The sequence below is a fragment of the Pavona decussata genome, unplaced genomic scaffold, assembly GCF_977016875.1.
Source record: "Pavona decussata unplaced genomic scaffold, jaPavDecu1.1 SCAFFOLD_38, whole genome shotgun sequence".
NCBI lineage: Eukaryota > Metazoa > Cnidaria > Anthozoa > Scleractinia > Agariciidae > Pavona > Pavona decussata.
Window position 1 is genome coordinate 5,018,577 of NW_028145460.1, and position 22,199 is coordinate 5,040,775.

The window sequence follows — 22,199 nt, forward strand, 5'->3', positions numbered from 1 at the left end:
GTTGATGCCTACACTGGCCAGGGAGGAGAGAGAGATTGCTATAAAAAACACCAAGCCCACTATAAATTGACCCGTTTTAGTGATCTAAACTTGATTAACCTATATACATACTTAACATTCTTAATTAATCAAGATTGTGCGATACAAGTAAACTTAAGTGAATCCGACAGATGGCGTAAGGTAAGTGATAGCTTAAGCGATTGCTGAAAGACAAAGCAACTGAACTAATAAACGGCACGATACAACAAAGGAAATCTTTGTATCTGTTGGAAATCGGTCATCAAATCTATGTTGACATTATTCGTAGCCAGTCTAAATACACGCTTTCTTTATAAGGTGTCCCTTATTGTGCCGTTTTCTGTTGAGCCTTTTATGTCCAGTTTTCTATATTGTTCAGGTTTTAATGATCCGCTTCGCTAACCTCACAACCTTTTAAGTAAAAAACAATGGTTCGTACTAATTAAATAAAGCCGTTTTCGCTGGTAGCTTCTCGAGCTATTAAGGCATTGTTTGCAGATATTTTCGCAGTTGTTTACGTGTTCCTGTGTTCTGTGAAATGAGATATTGAAAGCTTTCAAAAAGTTTGGTGTCCCCAAACTTTTAACTTTAAACAACGTGTTTACACAAAAGGTTGATTAATTGAATCCCATTTACTGTACTGCTTTCAGGCGTGAAAGAGTGCGTTGACAGAACAATCCAACTTCAGGTGAATGAAACTGGCAATTGTTAAGGCAATTCACCAAGCTGAATAGCTGTGGTGCAACATATGGATTAGGGCAATAGAAAACGCAGGGTAAGTTGCCTTATTTTCGGGATTTTAGTATGTTTTTACAAAACAGATTATGGAGGCTCAACCATCCGCATTGCATTGCCTCGGGGAATTAGAAACATCTACATTTGGTTACATTATGGTAATGGCGTGCAGAGGGATTGCGCACCAGTCAAAAATATTTGTAGCTCACATGACAGTGATAAGCAACCGCAGAGCGGTGAGACAGGGTCTCAGTTGACTCAAGGGTGACCCAACGACGTGATGTGGCTCTCGTTGCGTGCTTCCATTATTCTGCTTTCTTTGTTGGCTGTTTGTAAATCTGAAGGTAAGTCGGTGTTGACATTTAAAAAAGGACAGTGATTACTAGAAAAAAATAACTGCTCATTGCATGTGTATATAAGGTCATAACAACACATGAGTTTCTAATTCCCTCCCGTTTCATTGAACTTATGGTCTTGGATCAAACTCTGTGAGTTTATTTTTATGGCTTTCACCAACCTTGTATTTGCATTTGCAGCATCTGTTAGCGTTTTAGCTTGGTACAATCAAGGTATTATGTAAGCTTTGTAAAGGTTTGTGCGAGTACCTTTTATTTCCTGAAATTTAATACATGCCGCGCATCGAGATTTGCTCTCTTTGTGAATGGAAGGCTTTCCGGCGTTAAATGCGACTAAGTAATACGATTTAAAACAAACATAGGGTGAATTCGTATATGGTAACACGCGGAACAGTCAAGAATGCGCGGCATGAATTTCCAATTGTGTGCATGCTGTTATGTTTTTAAATTGAATTGAACACACAACAGAAAGGAGCAACAAATACAGTTTTGTTTAATTGTAATGTTTTCTCAACTGAACGGGAGCAATCAATCTTTCTCCACCCCCCTTAAACTGTCACATTTTTACTATTTGTAGCCCCGACACGCAATTTTATAAACTTGTTTTCTGAAAAGTTTTACTTGTCTTTCTCACAAAACACGTGCATGTAATATTTCAAGATTTGAAACAAATCTATACACACAAACAGTAAATTGAACTTGAACCACTTGTTGTTTGGTGCGTGCACTTGTTATTGCTCTTCGCATAAACGTTTTACTATTCTTATGAGCATATAATAAATGGGTTGTACGAATTCCTCTAATATTACTTGTATACCAAATTATAATTTCTCACGCAACAAAAGTAATGGAATCATGACAAATCCGTTAGAAGCCAGTACCCACACCATATGTCTAGTCTTAAGAGTCACTAGTGATGACCCAGTCAACTCCAGTGAAGTCGATGATGAAAAATAAACCAAGATTTTTCTCTTTGTGTTAAACAATAGTGTTTGTAAAAATAGCTCAATTCATTACATTCATTTAGAATAGTTATTTATATCACTTTATTTCCATAACGTGTATTTCATAAAACTCAAAACTTGGATTTCAATATTTTCCTAATCTTCTGGCCTGTGACTGAAAAACGTAGTTCAACGTTGAGAGCCGGAACATCTAAGACATAATTTTAAGGTTCTCAAAAACCGAACAAAACAGTTCTTAGTAAAGAACGTATTTTATTTGTAAACATTTGGCTGGTTTCACTAGCACAAGTTACGCGCAGTATTATTATCATTCACGTTGAGCGTAACTCAGTGGGGCGACTCCGGAAACACGGCTATTCGTACACTTGGACAAAGTCCAGTCTCTGGCCTTTTCAGTCCCTTTCATTTTGCTAACGCTCTTCTCAGTTCTGAAACTAAAAGTTAGATTCACAGTAGGAAGGGCTTGAAAGATAAGTTAACTTTTTCCACGACTTTGTCTTTTAACCTATAGCTACACAGAAGCGCTGAAAGAACTGATAAATTTCAATGTACTATTTATACCATACATATCGACTGATAAACTTTGCGATAAAGGAGCAAATAGGTGCCCTGAATACGTGCACTGATAAATTATATTCGGTGATTTAAAAGACATTGAATCACTACCAGTGAGCAATTTAACTTACTGCTAGTACTAATACGGAATCAGTCAGAATCGTGAAGTTCCATCCAGTCGGACTCAACATTTGAGCCACTGTCTACAGCATTGGATTGGTCCTACCCGGGGGAAATGTTTTGTGCATAATGATTACATTATAAATTTTTATCCTTAGGATCAAAGTTTACGGTAAATTACATGCACTGCTTAACAGTTTTCATGGTTTGAAGAATGCCGGTTTTTTGATCATGCTATTAGTTTGAACCAAACTAATTCAAGTTAGTTTAGCGCGGTTGACCCTGAAAACCCGCCCTGGAAGTGAAAAGGGTGGAAATACAAATAAATTCAATTGTTCTTCCCTTCCCTTCCCTTCCCTTCCAGCAGAGGACAAACACAAAGAACTGGATAAGGATGATGACGAGAAGAGGCTGTTAAACTTCGTGTTCAGCAAATATGACTCTGAACTTCGCCCCGTTCTTAAGAAAGGAGACACTGTTCGCGTAAAGTTTGGTATCTCGCTCCATCAAATTATTGAAGTGGTGAGTATTACTAACTCTTGAGATTTCTAATCGTTTATTTAGCTTGCTAGCTTGTTTGTGTCAACACTTGCAAGAGTAATGTAAAGTCGGCTCAAAGACAGTTTTTTAAATGGGCTCTGCAATAATGTTCTAAGTTCTGAAGCTGTGAACGAAATTCTGAGAAGTGGCCATCTTGGTTGGGTGTCAGATGAAATCCTTTCTAAATAGTCACCATTTAGGGCAACGGGTCTGATTGAACAGTAGTGCGTTGTAATTGCTGTTCATTTGTAGTTAGTCTCATTGCGAAGAAACGTTACTTTGTTCAAGGTCAATGGATCGAACATAAACACATCTTAGAAGGCGGCGCTGAAAGTTTATGGTCTCTTTTGTTGTAAAGTTTCTCGTTGACCTTCATAGTCAAGCAATAACAAAACAACTCTGCATGCAAACATTTCACAACTAGAGTGGATTTTCGATTCTCGCAACCATTTCAGTTCTTACTGCCTAAAAATTTACATCTATTACTACTGAAACTGAAGAATATTAGTTTCTTGACTGAACAAACAAAAAATCTGCACCAAAAAATCTGCACCACTGACCTGACGTGCCATCCTGGAATGTACATTATAAATGAACACTAACCAAATTATTGCCTGAAGACAAACTGCTTATCTCCAACGCTAGCAAAGTAGTCCAAAATTGGATCCCGAAATGCAAACATTTTAAATAGCCCTTGGGGAAATAAAAACACCGATAAAAAAGCTTATCTATGCATTATCACGTAGAATTTGGGGGGCCCGATAATGGAGCTTCTATTAATTAGTTTTATCAGGAACAAAAAAATTTGGAGTTTGTTTTGTGTCAATAAACAGACAACTGAACAACTCAGCCAAAAATGTGAAGACTACAATACCAGTGGACAAGAACCGCTTGGGCTGAATGAAAATGAAGTGCTTAAACTGGCTAGAAATTAATAGTCCTTCAAAACGATTAAAAAGACAATTATGAAATAACTTAAGTAAAACTTAACAGTAAAGGGGATGATCAGGGTGGGAGAATATTGAAAATAAATTTCCCATATGATCCCTATTACGTAATCAGCAATAATCACCACGAACTGTGAAGTGTGATCATTGCATAATCGGAACGAGACACAATGGAAGCGCCCTCGGCTGTTGACTCCTTGTTAGCTCAACTGGAAGTGTAAACTTTAGAGTAAAAACGCAGTAATAATAGTGGCTTGAAAGGGTCGAACGGAACACCTAAAGATATTTGAAGGCTAAATGGAAGAATGGATTGAGAGGCTGATAGCAGTCATAGCAGGAGAAGGTCGATCGAAAAACCTAATTTCCAGGATGGGAAGCTTCATGCGTGTTAATCTTGGAATATTTGAATTCACGTTTCAGCATTTACTTTATTCTGCATTATAACAAGGCATCGCTATTAACTGTGGTCAGAGTGTCAGAAGGGTGGTTTGGTAATCTTGCCAGAAAAAAAAAATAAGTGGGCAAAACATTGTCAAATTTAGAGACTACACTGGTTGAAGCAAAACTGTTCTTTTGGACGGGTGTATTTTGTAAGTGTTGAGAAAACTTGGAAACGTATCACTAAATAGAAAAGTAATTCGAAAGTGAAACTGGCCAGTAACATACAGTAGAACTTCGTTACCTCAATTTTCGTGGGGGCTAGGATTAAGGAAGAAGGACCCTGGGGCCAGATCCACAAAGCCCTCTTATGTATGGTTTCTGAACAATTGTCTATTCGGTTATAATGACAATGGAATACTGTTAAGAAACATTCGTGAATCTGACTCGAGATAACAATTACTGAAAATATTTTACTGTTGTCAAAAATACTAAATTTAAAGTAGGGAATCACAATGCTCGTATCCAGTTAACGCCTATGTTGCCTATTAATAAACAAAAACGTTTATTGAACCGCGTGTGAACCTTGAAGTCTACATTGCTTATCAAGCGGCCAAGCCAGTGTAGTATATGCGATTGAATAACTTTGAAACGAAGAGGAAACACATATTGCAATTGAGCTTCACAATCGAAAATTTTATTTTAAACTTTCTTTACGCAAGTCTTAATAATAAGTTGTTTAAATGACTGCCTGTCATGCCCAGCCTACCACCATTCGTTTGAAGGTAGCTAAAAACATCCTCCTCTTGCATCACTCAAAGGCCCCCGGATGTTTCACACACGCATGCACTGTACACTATTACACCGCCTTCACCAACAGATGCTTGCATATCAATCCGGCTTTGTTACGCACATTAAATTGATTTCTTAATCGGTGATTAAATCAATATGTATTTTTTGTGCTACACATTTTGTTACAGGACTTTAAGAATCAAATTGTCAAGAGCAGCGTTTGGATTCGACAGGTTTGTTATTAGTCAGTTAGTAATTTGAGGTCCTTGAGTAAAGCATATACCCTACTTATAATGCTTGTGTATTTACCTAAACTTGCGTTGCTAAATGGAAAGGACACAGGGCCGGAATAAAAGACGATATGTCTTTGCTCAATAACTGGTCGGCATGAACCCCTAATTCCACCAAACAATTGTGGGCAAATATAAGTTCGTTGGCTGAAAAACACGTGCGTTGGTATGTACAGGCCTTACACATGTTAACTAGTAGGAAACACTGCTGTATTTGTCATCTATTTTTATTAACACTTTAAAAGCAAAAGGGCACTTTTGAATCAATGGCGCCCAAAAATTAATGACCCATTTTCTTTGAAATGGCTGTATTATTGTGTCATTCCTTCTTGATAATTTTTCGAAAATTCCTTCTAAATTTATCAATTGGTAATTCAGAAGCAATTTATCTGTGAGCAAAGTATTTAAGTATATATTTAGAAGATTTTTTTAGCGAAAAGTGCCATGAAAGACATTACGCTGCCCTTTTACCGAAGCTTAATTAACCTCGACCTCTCAGCGGCATCAAATAATTTCAGCGAAACGTTCATAGTTTGTGTCACATGACCGCAATATATTTCAGCATATTTCATATTGCAGTCCCAGTTAAATCGCAAGTCAGAGAAAAACTCTACCACTAGTGTATCCTATGCAATGTCCTTTTTTGTCATCGTTTTTATAGGCATGGCACAATCCGTTTTTAAAGTGGAACAGTTCTAACTTTGGTGACATAAGTGCTATCAATGTTGATGCATCAAAAGTGTGGAAGCCTGACATATTCTTGTACAACAAGTGAGTTACCCTGACCACTATTTGTAAAGTCATTTAACCCTATCTAGACCCTCCTGCCCCAGAAGCCGAAAAAACGCCTGGGGGACGGAGAATTCCGCCATCCCTCCAACGTGACTATCAAAGCTATGCTACAGGTACGACCAAAGATGCTTACTTTGAAGTCCGAGAAATGATGACATCGTATGCCGCGATAATTGCTTCATAACTGTGAAATGGCAAACATCTTGGATTTCTGGATTCCCCAAGTCTTCAGGAAAGCGCCAAAATTGAACGGCAAGTAATCAAAACCACTAAAAGAACGCTGATATGAACTAAAACGCAAAAGTTACGGTAAGAAAAATAACTTTTCATTGAAAAATAGCATTTTCCATTTTCTGAGAAAACGGTCTGTCAAAAAATGATTGCCACAGTAACGTGTAAGTCAATGAGCACTAACAGACCGCAACATATTTTTCCAGATAAATGTCTGAAAAAGTCACCCAGTTTCATGGCGTTTATGCAAGTATTAAAAAATCTATTCAGGTTCGAAGTTGCTACGGGCAAAATCTGCCCCCCTGATAGTTTACTTCTGCAAGATTATTTTGGCAATTGCCCTCCTCCTCAAACATTTGTCGCAGGAGTGTGACGACGGTGTTTAAAAGTTTTAAAACTTAATTTCTTTCTTGTTGTTTAGTGTGGATGATTCCGATGATGGAGCGCTCGATCGTTTCAAGACTAAAGTTGTGGTACGGTCAGATGGAAATCTTATGTGGATGTCACCAAAGATTGTGTCAAGCTCTTGCAAATTTGACGTAACGTATTTCCCTTTCGACAAGCAGGTAAATCCACACTTGTCTTTTAAAAAGTAGTTTAAATAACATTACCAGTGCTTATCTTGAAAAGTGGCTAATAAAACTACTTAGAAATCTGAATCTAAAATTATTGACATTATTAAACTGACTGGATCATTGCAACTGATGCAATTCCAGACTTTTGATTGGCTGCCGGTCAATGGATTATCATGATGGAGAAAACAAAACTTTCAGCTGACCGTTATAGTGTCTCTTATATCATAGAAATACAACCACATATCATCACTTTTAAATAACTCTTTGAAAACCGCGGTGTAACCAAAAATCAACTTTCCTACAGACATGTCGCATGAAATTTGGTTCATGGACGTATGATGGCTTAAGACTTGATCTTGTTCCCGAGGGACATCCGGGAAAATGCATCGGAGACATCAAGAAGTTTATTCGACATGGAGAGTGGGACCTCACCAACATGCCTTGCAATCGAAACGAGCTTGTTTACGCGTGCTGTCCAGAGCCTTACCCTGACATCACCTACACAATGGAGTTACGGAGACGTCACATGTTTTACTTCGTCAATTTGATCGCTCCTTGTTTCCTGATATCAGGTCCGTCAGAATTTTCCAGAGCACAAGAAATTTTTCTTGCAACTTGTCTCGCAGTTTTGTTACGACAGAAATTGCATTGAATCGTTGCCTAGTATAACATGCCCTGAAATGAACAAGTATGGCAAACTGTAGAAGTCGGTTCTTCTTCGTGCAACGGTAACTGCAATAAAAACGCTGCAAGACATATTCATTTCCAGGCATGTTAAACTACTCAACGTTTCATGCAACTTGTGTTGCAATGGCGCAACGAAATTGCGAGACAAGTTGCAAGAAAAAATGCCTAGTGTAACAGCACCTTAAATGCAGTTAGTATTGGCCAGACCTCGATCGATTGTTCAAAGAGCGGATGATAACTTAATCCACTAGATAAATCTCTATCTAGCGGATGCAATATACTCCAACTAACAGATTCTATCGCCTGGATAGCGACTTATCCCTCTGGATAAAGTTATCTCCTCTTTGAACAACCGGGATCAGGAGATTGGCTTGGGGTGAGGTATGTATGCTGGGAAAAAAGAAAATAATGACACGACCAATTTAGATGGATTTTATCCACTGGTATGGCCGTTTATTTTATAACACTCCTAGAAAGTTTGAGACAGGCAAACATACAAGGCCGTGATTATCCCAGCAAAGGTGAGGGCACATCCACCGTCCAGAGACAAAATGAAAATGCGAGTTGGACAGACACTGACATAAATGTTCCTGTGGAACAGTAAATTTCATATATTTTATCGTATTTATTTGTGCCTTATTACAGTAGTTGTGGTTTGACTGGCCCAGCTTAATTTATAGTTCCTCTCTTTAATTTGCATTTGTAGAAAGACCAGTAGGGCACCTGCAAATAGCTGTCTACAAATAGTAGCTTGCTCATGCGCATAATCGTTTTAACCATGGTTCTTGTATGGTTTTTGAAATTTGGCAAATATCATTCTGCTCATGCGCAATGCAACAAAATAGCTCGCATTAGTCCTATAAAATCCTAATAGCAAGCAAGCAGCAAACCCCGCACTGTTGCTAATAATTGGGCATTGTATATGAATGGCTGATCCCTTTTAGCATTACTAATCCTAAGCTTTCTCATTTACGTTTCGCACTGAGTATGTACGTTTAATTAAGTGATGTAGTGTTGCATGCAGGAATGAAAAGCTAATACTGCATTATTTTTCTTTTTGTCAGCTTTGACTCTCCTATCATTTTATTTGCCACCTGAATCAGGCGAGCGTCTCACTCTTGTCATCACAAATCTTCTGGCTTTGACAGTCTTCATGTTATTAGTGGTGGAAATTATCCCGGCCACTTCTGAGACCGTGCCACTTATCTCGGTTTACTTCTATGGCAGTGTCTTTGAGGCAAGTAGAAAATCTCATATAGGATTTTTTCCTTTATATGTGACGTCTTGCTCTTTGCTTTAGATTGTCATGTACAACGTTAATATCGGAGGAATCCTAAGTATTGAGAGTTTGTCAACAGTACTGAGATTGATTGTTAAGAAACAATACACCGTTACTTAGGAGGGCTCCGTGGATCTGGCCCCAGAACGCTATAATAATTTCAGAAACATTAGATAAATGTGGCATAACTTGCACAAAAAGCCCCGGAGGGTTGAAGACACCCATGTAAATATGAAGGTGGTGGACGTCGGAAATTAGAACTACCAGAATCTCGTTTTATTGGCGTCGCTCAAATTCAATTCCACCTCTAAAATCAAAGGAACCAAACTAGTTGACTAACAGACTGTAGTTCCTGCCGGTCTTAAGTAGTTTTCGGTTCAATGCCCTAAAAGGTACCGCTATAACTCTAAGTGTTTCTAATTCTATATTTTAGCACCACAAAAGGTACGATGATCACCTCTATCATTTTCATATGGGATTAACCTCCTCCCTCCCCTATGGAGGGCGAAAATTTGTCAAGTGTAACATGACCTGAAATGGACAAATCATACCCAGTATACGAGCTAACGCTTGTCATGAATTCCCGTTAGGTGGCTCTTGCACTAGTTGCAACCTGCCTCGTTTTGAGGTGTTATTTCAACAACCCATCTCACACACCTGTTCCAAACTGGGTCCGTCACGTGGTTCTAGTCTGGCTGGCTCGCCTCACCAGAGTGCCTGTAAAGAAAATTCTTCACGGCATAGACCCTAAAGAGGCCTTCCGCTCACAGCCCACCGAAGATGAAAACGCAAACTTGGAGCCTGAGCCTGTTCTCCACAAGAAGATACCTAACACTGTGCATGTACAGATGCCATCCGTGCAACACCTTCAGTTAAAAAACTCTGAACCCACGTTACCTGGGGACGTGCACCCGTATTTGAATCTCCCTCGTGCCAAGGAAATCCGCCAGAAACGCTACAGCATGCCACCAATTTTCGACAATCTGGGTGGCGCCTTGAAGGATGGCACGTTTTACAATGGGCGCGGTCGTTCGCATAGCCTAATCCCAAGCCGCGTGCACTCACGGAACAATCTGAACGACGTTGATTCGCAACTTATCTTCACAAACGTCAAAAAGGCAGGTGAGGAAGTGGATACGGATCAGGCGACCAGGACAATGCTGGAGACCCAGGGACAGATCTCTAAAGATGTTAGCGAGATGGTGCGGTACATTAAAGAACAGGAGAGGGGCGAACTCATGAAGGAAGAGTGGCAACTCATCGCTGCCATCATCGACAAATTCTTTCTTTGGCTGTTTTTGTTTATTTTAGCCATCTCCACGGTGGTTATTTTTATGCAGGCTCCAAGTTATGCTTGGGAGTAATCGGCTTAAGAGATGGATCGGCACGTTATTTTGTCTTGTTCAATGGGTTGTCAAGGAAACCAGCTGTGACAAGAATATCGTAATGTGAAGAAATCGCCAATTGTGGTCTGGGAGTATCACCTCAGCTTAGCTTGGAACAGCAAACGTTACCATTTAGGAGAGGGGCTTGAATGGCGACTAAGAATGACTAAAATTTAACTGTCAGCTTAGAAATGCCGCGCTAGCGGAGGACCGAAATTAATTGATATGATAGTTTAAGATAGCTGAAAAATGTCAGGCTAAAAATTTCGTTTATAACTGAGATTCCTGCACCCTATCAAGACTCATTACGCTTGAGGTTCTGTTTGATTTATAAATTAACCAACTGATCATCCTACACAGCAGAAGTGTTTCAAGGAAGATTTACAAGTTCTCAGTAGCTTATAAGTATTGTGGTAATTTTTAAACGACAAAGTATTTTTTTACTGCAGCAAAGCTAAAAACGACAACAGATATTGAAAATGCAGAAAGAGTAGTCAGTGGTGCAATGATGTTTCTGTTTGCAAAACAAACCTCGCTAGTTAAGATGAACGGATTACATAATGTCAAATTTTGGAAATTTAAATTAGATACAGTAAAACTCGACCAAATCATTATGCCTTTTGGATATGGAAACACTTCAACAGTTTGGGCATAGTGATATTTTATTATTGAATTTGGTTTTAAAATCTTTATTTTATATATATCCTGCAAATTTTAAACAAATATCATTTCGTATAATATCATAGGCACTTCGTTATTTTAGCTGACTAAAAGTCTTGATGGCATTTATAACGTCTAAGGCATTTCAATAGAATTAAATATTTACTCCTCTGCAAGAAAAATTCAGTTTCCGGAGCATCATTTGATTCATCTGTGCTATTGTATTGTTAGACTATTCATAATCGATAGGGGAAACAATAACTCTTTCTGTGTCTTACCGGGACATCTTTGGAAAGTTAAAGATTTCACCCTTTCCAGATCTGAATTTGTATTTGCTCTGCTCTGCTCCTCTTACACGTGACTGATTTTTTCTTGCACGTGCCGCTCTTTTGTGTGTATATTTAGAGGCATCAGTTGATATTCTATACTAAAAAGTCTCTCAGATTTCTTAACTATGTCTAACTAGTGTTCTTGACATTGTCTGTAACTACTACAATAATTTGTGTTAGTGAAAAAAAAAAGCTACTTTGTTTAGCTTAGTGTGGCAAAATTGACCACCTCATGGAAATGATATCCTCGACAATGAGGGACAAAAGTTATTTTTTAATTTTTTTCACTCAGATAAACCAAAATCGAAATGTTTTGAGCATAAGCCAACTAGCAGGTAGTTTTATTGCGGTAACATAACCTACAACCACCGATATGTTAATGTAGAATGTAGTTAAGAAGTACAAACATAACCTACAACCACCGATATGTTAATGTAGAATGTAGTTAAGAAGTACAACATATTGAATGTTGTTTTTTTTTCTATTCCTCGTTGAAATAATAATAATAATTCACCAAGTGATCTATGTCGCTTCCTCGTCAAGGCCTTTGACAGAATATACCATCACTTGCGTAAGGACGGTGCCATCTTTTGCTACGGCGCATACGTTCTCCCTGCGCATCTTTTATGGTCTGGGAACCTCTAATTTCTAAAGGAAGATGCATACTAATTCAAAAGTAATTTTGCACGGCTTATGACTATGCGAAAGAGAAGATCTTATTAAGAGGTATTGAGATCCAAAAATTGGGGATAGCCAGCTTCAATATGGAAAAATACCATACATTGTCATGCACTTTCACGCTTTTTGAAGTTATTGTTGCTTACGTATCTCTGAAAAATTCGTGGTCACCTCCCAATTTTCTTCTTGGATTCAAATAGCCCTTGCTAAGATCTGCTTTTTCCATATCATGTTCCAAAGCACCTTTCGTTGCCACTACAAGGATTTAATAAAAAGTTTAAAATATCCTAGAAAATTTGAGCTACGTTTAGTTACATCTGCAGGGATTAATATGAAATAAAGCGCCTGAATTTTAAATAGCATTATGTTGGGTTTTTTTTTGCTTAAGACAAGCTGCAATCAGTTTTTTCTCAGGACAAGCATACGTACCAAAGGGTCACCAGAGACCATGCAATTTCTTCTCAAAATTGAACCACAGCGTATAAATTTATAAAACAAGACCTCTCAGTTACTCGACCGGTAAAAGCAAATGTTCTTTAATACTTTCGACAGACCAAACCAACCGTCCGGAAACACTATTGTGTAGAACTGTCCCAACTAGTGGCGTTCAGTTTATCTAAAAACTTGTCGAAATATATAACAAACATTTTGAACGCTTTTTTTTAAAGGGCTGAAGAAAGCGACACGCATTGAACTTGCAATTTGTGTACTTTGTGTCTTTTGTATATGGTCAGTATGTTAGTTCTCTTAGCTTTGCTTATGGCTTTGCCGTGCTGCAAACAACGGCTGGGAAGCGTGTAAAGCAGAAGTGAAGTCCTGATGACCAAATCTAACTCCTGGAGAAATAAAAAATTGTTAAGGTTGATAAGAAGAACATGAGTAAAAAGGCAATCCGGAAAGCCTGGTCAAAGATGGAAGCAACCGTGTTCCACTCATCTTTCTTTGCTTGCAGTTGTTCGTTTTCTGCGACCACATTGGTCAGAATCTTGACGTGCTCCAATAACGTTTCCTGCATTTTTACCAACTCTTCCACGCCTCTGTCTTCGTATGAAGATGCTCGGAGCTCGCCATCTGCGTATGCGTCAGAGTTGTGCCGCTGATCACTGTCATCGTTGCTGCAGAGGCTCGCAACACTCGATGCAATACACCAGTCCTCTGATTCATTGACCGTCAGTCGTGGAATATAGGCCAGGTCTCCTTGATGTGGGACAGTCGGGCCTGATTTGTAGGTGCCATTCATGAGATTTGAATAGGAAAGCTGTTTCACCAGGGGTTGATTGATACCGTTACACTGAGAAGGGAAACCTATATCCAGCGACGATCGCGACGTTCTTTGTCTCGGCATCTTTTCGAGCCTAGTCCTGTTGTTAGGGATGAAGCCTGTTGCTCCATTTTTCTCCGTACTAACGGTCTCCGGTTCGATTATGTTCAGGACTGACGGCTTTCGCTTTTTAGGAATTTTAAAACGCAAGATCTGTGCCATCCATTTGAAGACGACATGTCTGACCCAGACTGGCATTTCAGATGTGGCAGGGTCGTGAAAGTGGCATTTGAGGATGAAGCAAGTGGCCAACAAGGCCAAAGATACCTGAGGAAAAAAATTACGTCACAAAACTTTTGTGAAAATCTTCAGGATAAGTAAAAGTATTGGATTCTACGCTGTTGTCAAATTATTGGCTGCACAGGGTACTCCGCACACTCTCACTTCTCGGCTGTGTACCGTGGAACTACCCGTGAAGTGACAGCCATAAGTGATTGACCGCTCCCACTCCATGGATCATGTCAAAATGGCATACTCGTCATGAAAATTTCTTTCCTTGCTCGATTGATAATCTTGAAAATATTATACAATGGCATAACAAGTGAACGACGACTAATAAACTGTTGAAGTGTCCTGAAGTAACAAAATAAAAGGAATCGATGAAAAAAACAACGGTTGTACTGAAATGAAAGAAATGATCAGTGAACGAATGAAAGTGAACCAATGAAAGAAGGCTAAATTATAGACGACAAAACTGATATGTACGGAAGTATAAAAGAAAGACGACATAAATGGATATAAGTGAAAAAATGTATTTATATAGTTACACAAAATGCCTGTAATTTCGGAAAAAACCGATAAGATGGTTGTTTCGGCACTTTTCGGGCTCGAGCATGCGCAGTTCAGCCAGCAATAACATGTATTTTCGTTTTGTCAAGGGTGTTTCAAAGCAATTTGTAGGGCTTACCTCAAATATTGTACCGCTAAAGTAAATGGAAATGACAGGTATATCTTCTGAGGTTGATGGCATGATATCTGCAACTAGCAGCATGAACACAGTCATGGCCAGTAGGTTAGTTATCACCAGTGTGATGCGTTCACCCGACTCAGGGGGGAGGTAGAAGGCGGTCACTGTCAACACTGAAAGCAATGTTCATGTAACAATTAAACAGCAGTAACATTTTATTGTTCTTATTCATTTAACAAATCGACGGCAGTTTTCTATGGTCTATACTCTCTTAGATCATAAAATGTTATAAAAGTGAAACCATGAACCGGAGGCGAGTGGCTTCACTGCCAAGTTTTGAACATTTTATGGCGTTATTTTATGTTCTATAAGAGTATAGACGTAGAAAACTGACACCCACTTTTTGACTTAAATCTTTTTCAGGAGAAAGCACGCGCGTTATATCTGACGTCATTTTTATTGTCTGTACTCATATAGACAATGGGTGCGAGCCAATCAGCGCGCGAGAATTTTGACCGTTATTGCAAAAAACAAATGATAACAACAGGGCTGACACGTTAATAGCAATTGCTAGTCTAGATGGGTCGATCGTAACACGAGTAAATTACTCAGTTAACAAGAAAAAGAAGGAAAATAACCTTGATAAAGAAAGAACAGAAAGAAAGACGGACCAGATTTCAAGGACTGAGAATGGGTAAGGGTGAATAGCAGATATACATTTCTTTAGTGGCATTAACTAGGTCGGTGAGTTAGCCTATTTTATATTAAAAGTGAGAATCGGCCACTGAGAAGTAAACTGAAAAAAAAAACATTTGTTGCAACACACCCTTTATTTTTGTGGCTAAGATTGTTGATGGAGGCAATTAAAAAAATAACCAGATACTTTATCGACTCCCTGCTTTCCTTTGGTTGTACACCCAAGCTAGCGTACAGTATGATATGGAGTTCCATTTCCGCCAAAATGCCATGTTTATATTTGACATTCGACTTGTTGCATTTTATACTACATTATTCAATGCGTCATTCAACTTTACTGATTTCGGGTTCTAGTTCCCGATTGCACTGCACATGCAACTTCTCGTTTTCCACATTCAAAAATACGAATGCGATACTGTATGCGAAATTGACAGTTTAGTTTGCTTCTAATCAGAATATCAACCATTGGCATTTAACCGATTCGATATTTGTTTTCATCAGTTCAGATTACGTCTCCATTTTGATACCGCAAGGCTAGTTCAACATCCAACTTCTTGTATTTGGCTTTGTTCGACATCCTTCCGCAATCCACGAAGAGATAACATCGCACTAACCCCCGACCCATCCCAACCCTCCCACTCCCACCCCATACCTGAGAGAAATGCTAACACTCATTCTCAAAGAAAAGTTTTTCTAATTCAATGGTAGGAACTACCTCCAAATCCGTGGTACTGCCATGGGCACAAAAATAGCTGTTGCTTTTGCAAACATTTTTATCGCCGAAATTGTTAGCCAAAGCGTCGTAAAACCTACAGTTTGGAAATGTTACATTGACGATGCCGTTTCTCTGTGGGACACTGCAGCTGGTAGAACGGTTCATCGAACAAGCAAACTCATATCATCCAACAATCAAATTTACGGCTTTCCTTCGGTTATACACCCAACTGACACCCAAGCTAGCGTTCAGTTTATCAGTACATAAGCCCGGGTTGGCCGGCAGTTACTAGTTACTGAAATGCATGTGATTTATACAAATATACGTTTATAGTCTCTCACCGTCACGGCATCGGAAGAACAGAAGCACAAAATGAGGGAGTAAAGACCAACCTTTATCTTACTTACCTGTGATTAACAGGCAGGGAATTATCAGATTAACGTAGTAAAACAACGCTAATCTTTGTATCTGCAGTGTAAAGGTTACATCTGGGTAGGGTTCCGGACAACACACGTAGAAAATCTCATTCCTTTCTGCTGGCAAAGCGATCAGCTCCCACTCTCCGTTACTCACGAACTTTTTGGTGTCCCCGAATGGTCCCTCTCGGACTATGTTCACACGGAAGGCATCGTACGTCCAGGAGCCGAACTTCAATTCACAGGCCTGTTGACAGATTCGAGTAATAAGTTTAAGCCATTTTCAGTTATATTTATCTGGAAATCTTTTCTCTTTACTTCCTTCCACCATCATATCCCCGATTAATACATTGTCGAAGCTTTTCTGGTCAGCCACCTAAGGGAGCAAATATAGCCAACATTGTCGTTTTGGGGGAAGGGCAAGGAGCAGAAGAAGATTGAAAAAATGAGTTATCATTTCCAAACACTGCCATTTGGGTGAGATGTTTTAGTTTTTTGTGAGTACTTCTGCGGTTTCAGTTTCATGGAAGTAACCAGCAGGGATACTATATAAGTCTGCTCTCTGAATGTTGTGTCATTCTACTGATCGCCGATGTCCCGAGGACAGCTCAGCTTGCAATAAAACTTTTTTACTTGTAGTTAAATTGCAAACCAGGCCATTGTTTTCACAAGTGAAGATTTTTTTCAATCAACTATTTTTAATTTAAAACTAAAAACATTTTTCCATTCTAACATACAGGAAAATGTTCTCGACGATATGCAACTTTACATATTAAGGGTGACCCTGTTGTTTATGTAACTGGAGTATCAAACACACCGAAGAGTGTTTCAGCCGATAGGGTAGAAAAAACAAGGCGCAACCGAGTTTTTAAACCAACTTCAGGGAGTTTGAAAATTGGATGAAACACTCTTCCCGGTGTTTGATATAGCTTTTCAAAACACCAATAATTCTTGGAGGAATTCAAAGCAAACGTTCGCCATATTTCATGATAACATAGACCACCTTTCCAAACCCCCTTCACGGTAGTGATTTCCTTTGTTTTGTCTTCATAAACCATTAATGAGTTATTAGAAGTATGCTTCTATTTTCGAAAGAACCTTTACCTGAGCATCAAAAGGGAAGTATTTGACGTCCATCTTACAGGCGCTGGACAGGATGGCTGGGGCTAGCCACTTGCTCCAACCAGAGGCGTTGAGAACAATCTGCGTACCAAACTGATCCATGCCTCCTTCGCGTTCATTGTTCGCGCTGAGAAAAGAAAGATTGTTGTGAGATGTTGTATTTGTTAGGTAATCCACACTTAACTTTCTTTAGGCAACTAACAAGACCAGGTGTGCGTCTCTCAAGCTTTTGAAGAGCTGTCGGGCGCCAAAAGTAATTGTATTATCCCTTTTCTAGCTACAGATTGGTGGTTGCTGCGTTTTCGGACAAACTTTTTGGAACAAACACTGTTATTGTTTCCTGGGCTGTGAGAAAGAGGTGGTCGCATGATAGATGTTCTCTCAACGTGGTTCACCGCACAGTATGATTAGAAAGGTTAATCCAATACAAACATTTCCTTAAGATTTTTGCGGATGTTGTCAACAAAATTATTTTCCCATGAGACAAACGCTGAAGAGAATAGTGAAAATGCACGCGAAATTAACCTGGTAACTTACTTATTGTAGAGGTAGATATCAGGTGTCCAGACCTCGCTTGACTTAACATTGATGGATTTTATTCCTCCAAAGTGTGATTCATTCCATGTAAGGAAAGGATTATTCCATACCTAAGAAGAAGAAGAAGAAGAAGAAGAAGAAGAAGAAGAAGACGGAGACACCTTTACTTATTACTCTGATTGTAATCCTTTCAGCGAGAAGAGCCACTTCCATTAATAAGGGCCCTGATGTAAAAACGTCCTAAGAAAAAGATTCACTATCAGTTTCACAGCGCACCTTCGGCCAATTCAAAGTTATTTAAATGTGATAACTAAAATGAATAAAAATAACATATTTGTATCTGGAGAGAATCGTAGGCGATGTCACCGGTCGTGGTAGGTAGGTATTTTATTTATTCACATTACACGGAGAGTACAGGACTCATTTAAACGTGAACGAGCCAAATAAATCCAGTACCTATTAAAAAGTATTAAATAAATCAAATAGAAAAAAAAAAAGAATATTCGAAGACCAACAATAACTGGGGGAAAATTAGCTAGATAAAATCAAAAAAAAAAAAAAAGAAAAAAAAACATTGAGAGATGGGGCTCTCCTAACACAGTCAGGTACTCCACATTTCAGCATCACTGACATTTTGAAATGTTAGTTTTGTGAAAGTATGAGAATCCTTGGACTAAAAGGAGGGTGAAGGAGGGCGAGAGATTTGCACCCGGACCGCAATGGAAGCCGGAGGAGAGTGTATGATCTCATCATCATGCACTGCGGTGCCAACTGCTGCAGGTTCAATTACAACTGGTGAAATACAAACTGTGGTGTATAGTGATTGCTTACCTGTCGAACCCATATACTGGTTTGCAGTAGTTGGTTCTTCTCATCCTGTCAAATATGTCAGAATGTATCAGGTTACGGATAGTATATAAGGTTAGTAATTACGAGCGGCAGAATTTACCATTCTTTCCAGAATTGCTTTAAGCCCTATGTTTTTTTTAGACGTCCTCGCCACAGTTCATTGTTTCATCCTATAATTCCCTCCAACCTTCTAATTTTCAAACCCTTACGCTAATTATCCACACTATTTACTAGTAACTTTCCCCTCACCTTTATTTAAATATTTACCATGATGTCATTGTTATGACACTTTAGTGGCAAAGAATAATAAATTTTAAAATAAATAATTTAATATCAGGCTTCTTGAATAAGGTTGCAAGACACGTTTATAAACAGTCTATCGAACCGGCCTTGGGTCACGGGTAAAAACAATGCAAACATGCAATATTAAAAAAATTTGATCAAATTTAATTGAACATCATACCACGTCTATGATTTGATGAAGGGATATTCCAAACGTGACTGTGACAGCGTCTGTCTTTTTAAGAACTGGACGGAGTCGAGGGTTGTACCTTGAAAACAAGTAATGCAGCAAGCGTTCTTCCTCATCTTCTGTTTCAAGGGAATCATTCATTCCTGCAAATATCAAACCCGCACTTATTCTTTTGCATGTAGCAATTAAGCAAATATATGACGTCAAAATAGTTGCACGTAGGAAAACGAAGATCACGCTCCCATTTTTCATATATATATTTTTATTATCAAAGTTCTTCTTTCAACTTGTAGAGAAATGAATTAGAATGAAACATTTATTTGCAACTATTTAATTTCAATCAATTTGCTACAACAGTTAAATTAACAGTGGAGATCCCTTTTTTCTACAACAGTTTTAACAGTGGAGATCCCCTTTAAAGGATTGTTGAAAATTAAAGGAATATAAACTCACTAAGGTAATAGTGCCGAACAGAAATTAAAGCGGTAATAAATTTCGAGCTTGGTCTCAAGTTAAACCAAAACAAAGGTAACATGTCTTGTGGATTGTAAGAGTTAGCTGTACGCTATGCACCTTTGGAGTAAAAGATCCCCTGGAACTTGAAAGAAAATCCAATATAAAAGAACTTGACAAGTCATGATCATTGTTAAGTTGACCAACAAACAGTCTTGGCCGCGAAAGATTATGTGGTTTGCATGTGTGCGTCATCAGTTGCGAGGGCCAGTCGGTTTTCAATAACCATTTTTTCCATTGCATAGAACAGAAATTTCAGTTTATAATTAGTTACTCCGAATTCGCTGTAAATCACGGCAGAGAAGTAGTGCAACAAAACTGCAACAGCGCCATTTTTTTGTTTTCGGCAAATCATACTGGCTGCTATTTTTCAGTAAGCCTATCGTAGGGAGACTATACATGTCGACTTGTTTAAATTATTAACTCACCTTGAGTTGAACAACTTCCTTTGTGGAAGAAAAGAGCCAATGCTATGACTTGAATAACTCTTCGATGTCCGAGAGAAAGCATTATTCTGTTTCACCTGTGAGTGTTGAATGAATGTGACAGGTACGTTTAAATTTCCAGCCTGAGATTCCCAATTTTAAAGCTGCTAATCTTATCTCATACTTTGAGAAAGCAAGAAAGTATATATTCATTATTCCATATGATTCTTAAAGGAAAGCAGCTTTATAACAGACAGTCGTTAGTGCTTCCTCCGCAAAGAATGACGTGAGAGAGGACTTTTTATATTTAATGGCAAACACTTTTGAAAGATGAACGTATAAAAGACACTTAAAAGACATAAAACAAAGCGGTAAATTTGTGCCTATAACAGGAAAAAATATATTTTTTAATTTACGAGTTTTTCTTTTCACACTATAAATCGTGAAAGTGTCCGCTATATATCTTAGTCGGGATATTTCCTCAGTAAGACGAACATTAAGCTACAAAATAATAATGTTCTCCTTGATGCGGCACAGCAATTGATAACCACGCTAACATTTGCCGGCTAGATCAAATATGGCTCTTTTTGCTTTCAGCTTTTGCCAGCTAACTGAAATTTTAGTTTATTAACCAAGATAGTACTTTAATTTATTTCGAATCTGTTCATTGGTGAAGCCTGAGAGTCATAGACAACTACTGAGTGAAAAATTCTATCCGCTTCCGGCGATGGGCATGTGAGAAACGTTTGGCACTTAAAAGCTTTAGTCCTACGTTGAGAGGTGTCTAGTTGTGAGAGAGTATAAATCTCCTGAATTTGCCTAACAATACTGACAACATTTTTAGCTCAATCGATAGCAGCAAGTAGTCACGCGACTGACGCATTCACTGGAAAAATTGGAAATTTACAAAACTTGTAAATCACAATTTACATGTTTTGTAAATTTCAATTGTGCGTTTGTTACTGAAACGAACTTTACACGAATTTTACAGTTTGGTATAACCATATAAATCTACTGTAAAAGGTGATTCACTGAGTAACCTTCAACGGTGGTATTTTAAAGAAAATGTAAAAAGCGTGTAAAATATATATTGCAGCGATATTTACAGTTTCGTACTAACCCTTGTACTTATGCCCACTCACTTCATGCATTGAAAATTTGCTGCTTGCTTACACAAGATAAGACAGATGCGTGACTGATCTAAAATAAAACAATGCAGTTTATTCGCATGCAGTCATGTGCATATTCGCAGTGTTCTCTTGTTCGCAGGTGCTTTTAAAATCACCTTCTCAAACTCATTAATAATTCATAAGCCAAAGACAAAGGAAATCATGCACCGTGACGTGTTTGGATATCTGATGAAAAACTCCTCGTTTTTGCATCCTTAATTTCTCCTTTAAAATCAGTTTGTTTGAGAAGTAATATCAAACACTGGTCACACTGTTTCATCACAATATCAAAAACCTCGAAGTTCGTCAAAAATACTCCGCTACGCGTCGTATTTTCGACTCTCTTCTCGGTGTTTGATATGTGATGAAACACTGTGTCTCGTGTTTGATATATTACGTGAAAGGCAGCTGTTTTCCTAAGGCGCGAAGTTAATAAGTGCCTTCAGAAGGAAACGGTCTCTGTAATTGGCCTTTAATGCAACAAACAAATAACGGTTTGAACAATAAGCTTTTTGGATTATTAACATTTTCCTCCATTGCTCATTATAGTTGTTCCAACATACGTGCATCATTTAAATACGGCTGACGCATTTCAAGCTTGGAAGCTTTCCTTCCGAGCAGTGATTGAAAATTTTCTAGTAACTTCTTTTCATAAATCATTTACAAGCCCACGTTAAGCTCCTATAGAAAAAAAAAACGAAAAGTTGCCACTATTCTGATATGTCTGGCTGATATGTCATACTGC

General features: G+C 38.5%; 2 protein-coding genes across 3 annotated transcripts; one reads left to right on the forward strand and one right to left on the reverse strand.

Annotated features, from left to right (window-relative positions):
* Window positions 1-989: 989 nt before the first annotated feature.
* Window positions 990-11,757, forward strand: LOC146483767 (neuronal acetylcholine receptor subunit alpha-10-like). Of its 2 annotated transcripts, none has more exons than XM_085105910.1 (8): window positions 990-1,097; window positions 3,114-3,271; window positions 5,595-5,639; window positions 6,358-6,467; window positions 7,141-7,285; window positions 7,599-7,866; window positions 9,046-9,218; window positions 9,851-11,757. In XM_085105910.1, the coding sequence occupies exons 1-8, from the start codon at window positions 1,034-1,036 to the stop codon at window positions 10,622-10,624; spliced, it is 1,737 nt and encodes a 578-aa protein (XP_084962036.1). In that variant the 5' UTR covers window positions 990-1,033; the 3' UTR covers window positions 10,625-11,757. The 2 variants fall into 2 exon arrangements, with proteins under 2 accessions (XP_084962036.1, XP_084962037.1); XM_085105911.1 differs by having other exon boundaries at window positions 3,117-3,271.
* A 146-nt stretch (window positions 11,758-11,903) lies between these two features.
* On the reverse strand, window positions 11,904-20,549 carry LOC146483768 (neuronal acetylcholine receptor subunit alpha-10-like). The gene is made up of 9 exons (XM_085105912.1): window positions 20,289-20,549; window positions 19,339-19,490; window positions 18,858-18,902; window positions 18,027-18,136; window positions 17,472-17,616; window positions 16,359-16,614; window positions 14,541-14,713; window positions 12,047-13,900; window positions 11,904-11,993 (listed from the first exon to the last, which is right to left on the reverse strand). The coding sequence occupies exons 1-8, from the start codon at window positions 20,368-20,370 to the stop codon at window positions 13,142-13,144; spliced, it is 1,722 nt and encodes a 573-aa protein (XP_084962038.1). The 5' UTR covers window positions 20,371-20,549; the 3' UTR covers window positions 11,904-11,993; window positions 12,047-13,141.
* Window positions 20,550-22,199: the final 1,650 nt, after the last annotated feature.

What these genes read in the sequence shown, in the direction of transcription:
- LOC146483767 (XM_085105910.1), top strand. Translation starts at nt 1,034, where the DNA reads ATGTGGCTCTCGTTGCGTGCTTCCATTATTCTGCTTTCTTTGTTGGCT. An exon ending in GCAGCGTTTGGATTCGACAG is followed by an intron (nt 5,640 to 6,357) that starts GTTTGTTATTAG and finishes TCGTTTTTATAG; the next exon opens with GCATGGCACAATCCGTTTTT. An exon ending in TCTATGGCAGTGTCTTTGAG is followed by an intron (nt 9,219 to 9,850) that starts GCAAGTAGAAAA and finishes AATTCCCGTTAG; the next exon opens with GTGGCTCTTGCACTAGTTGC.
- LOC146483768 (XM_085105912.1), bottom strand. Translation starts at nt 20,370, where the DNA reads ATGCTTTCTCTCGGACATCGAAGAGTTATTCAAGTCATAGCATTGGCT. An exon ending in CCAGTATATGGGTTCGACAG is followed by an intron (nt 18,137 to 18,857) that starts GTAAGCAATCAC and finishes TCTTCTTCTTAG; the next exon opens with GTATGGAATAATCCTTTCCT. An exon ending in TTAGCGGTACAATATTTGAG is followed by an intron (nt 13,901 to 14,540) that starts GTAAGCCCTACA and finishes TTTTTTCCTCAG; the next exon opens with GTATCTTTGGCCTTGTTGGC.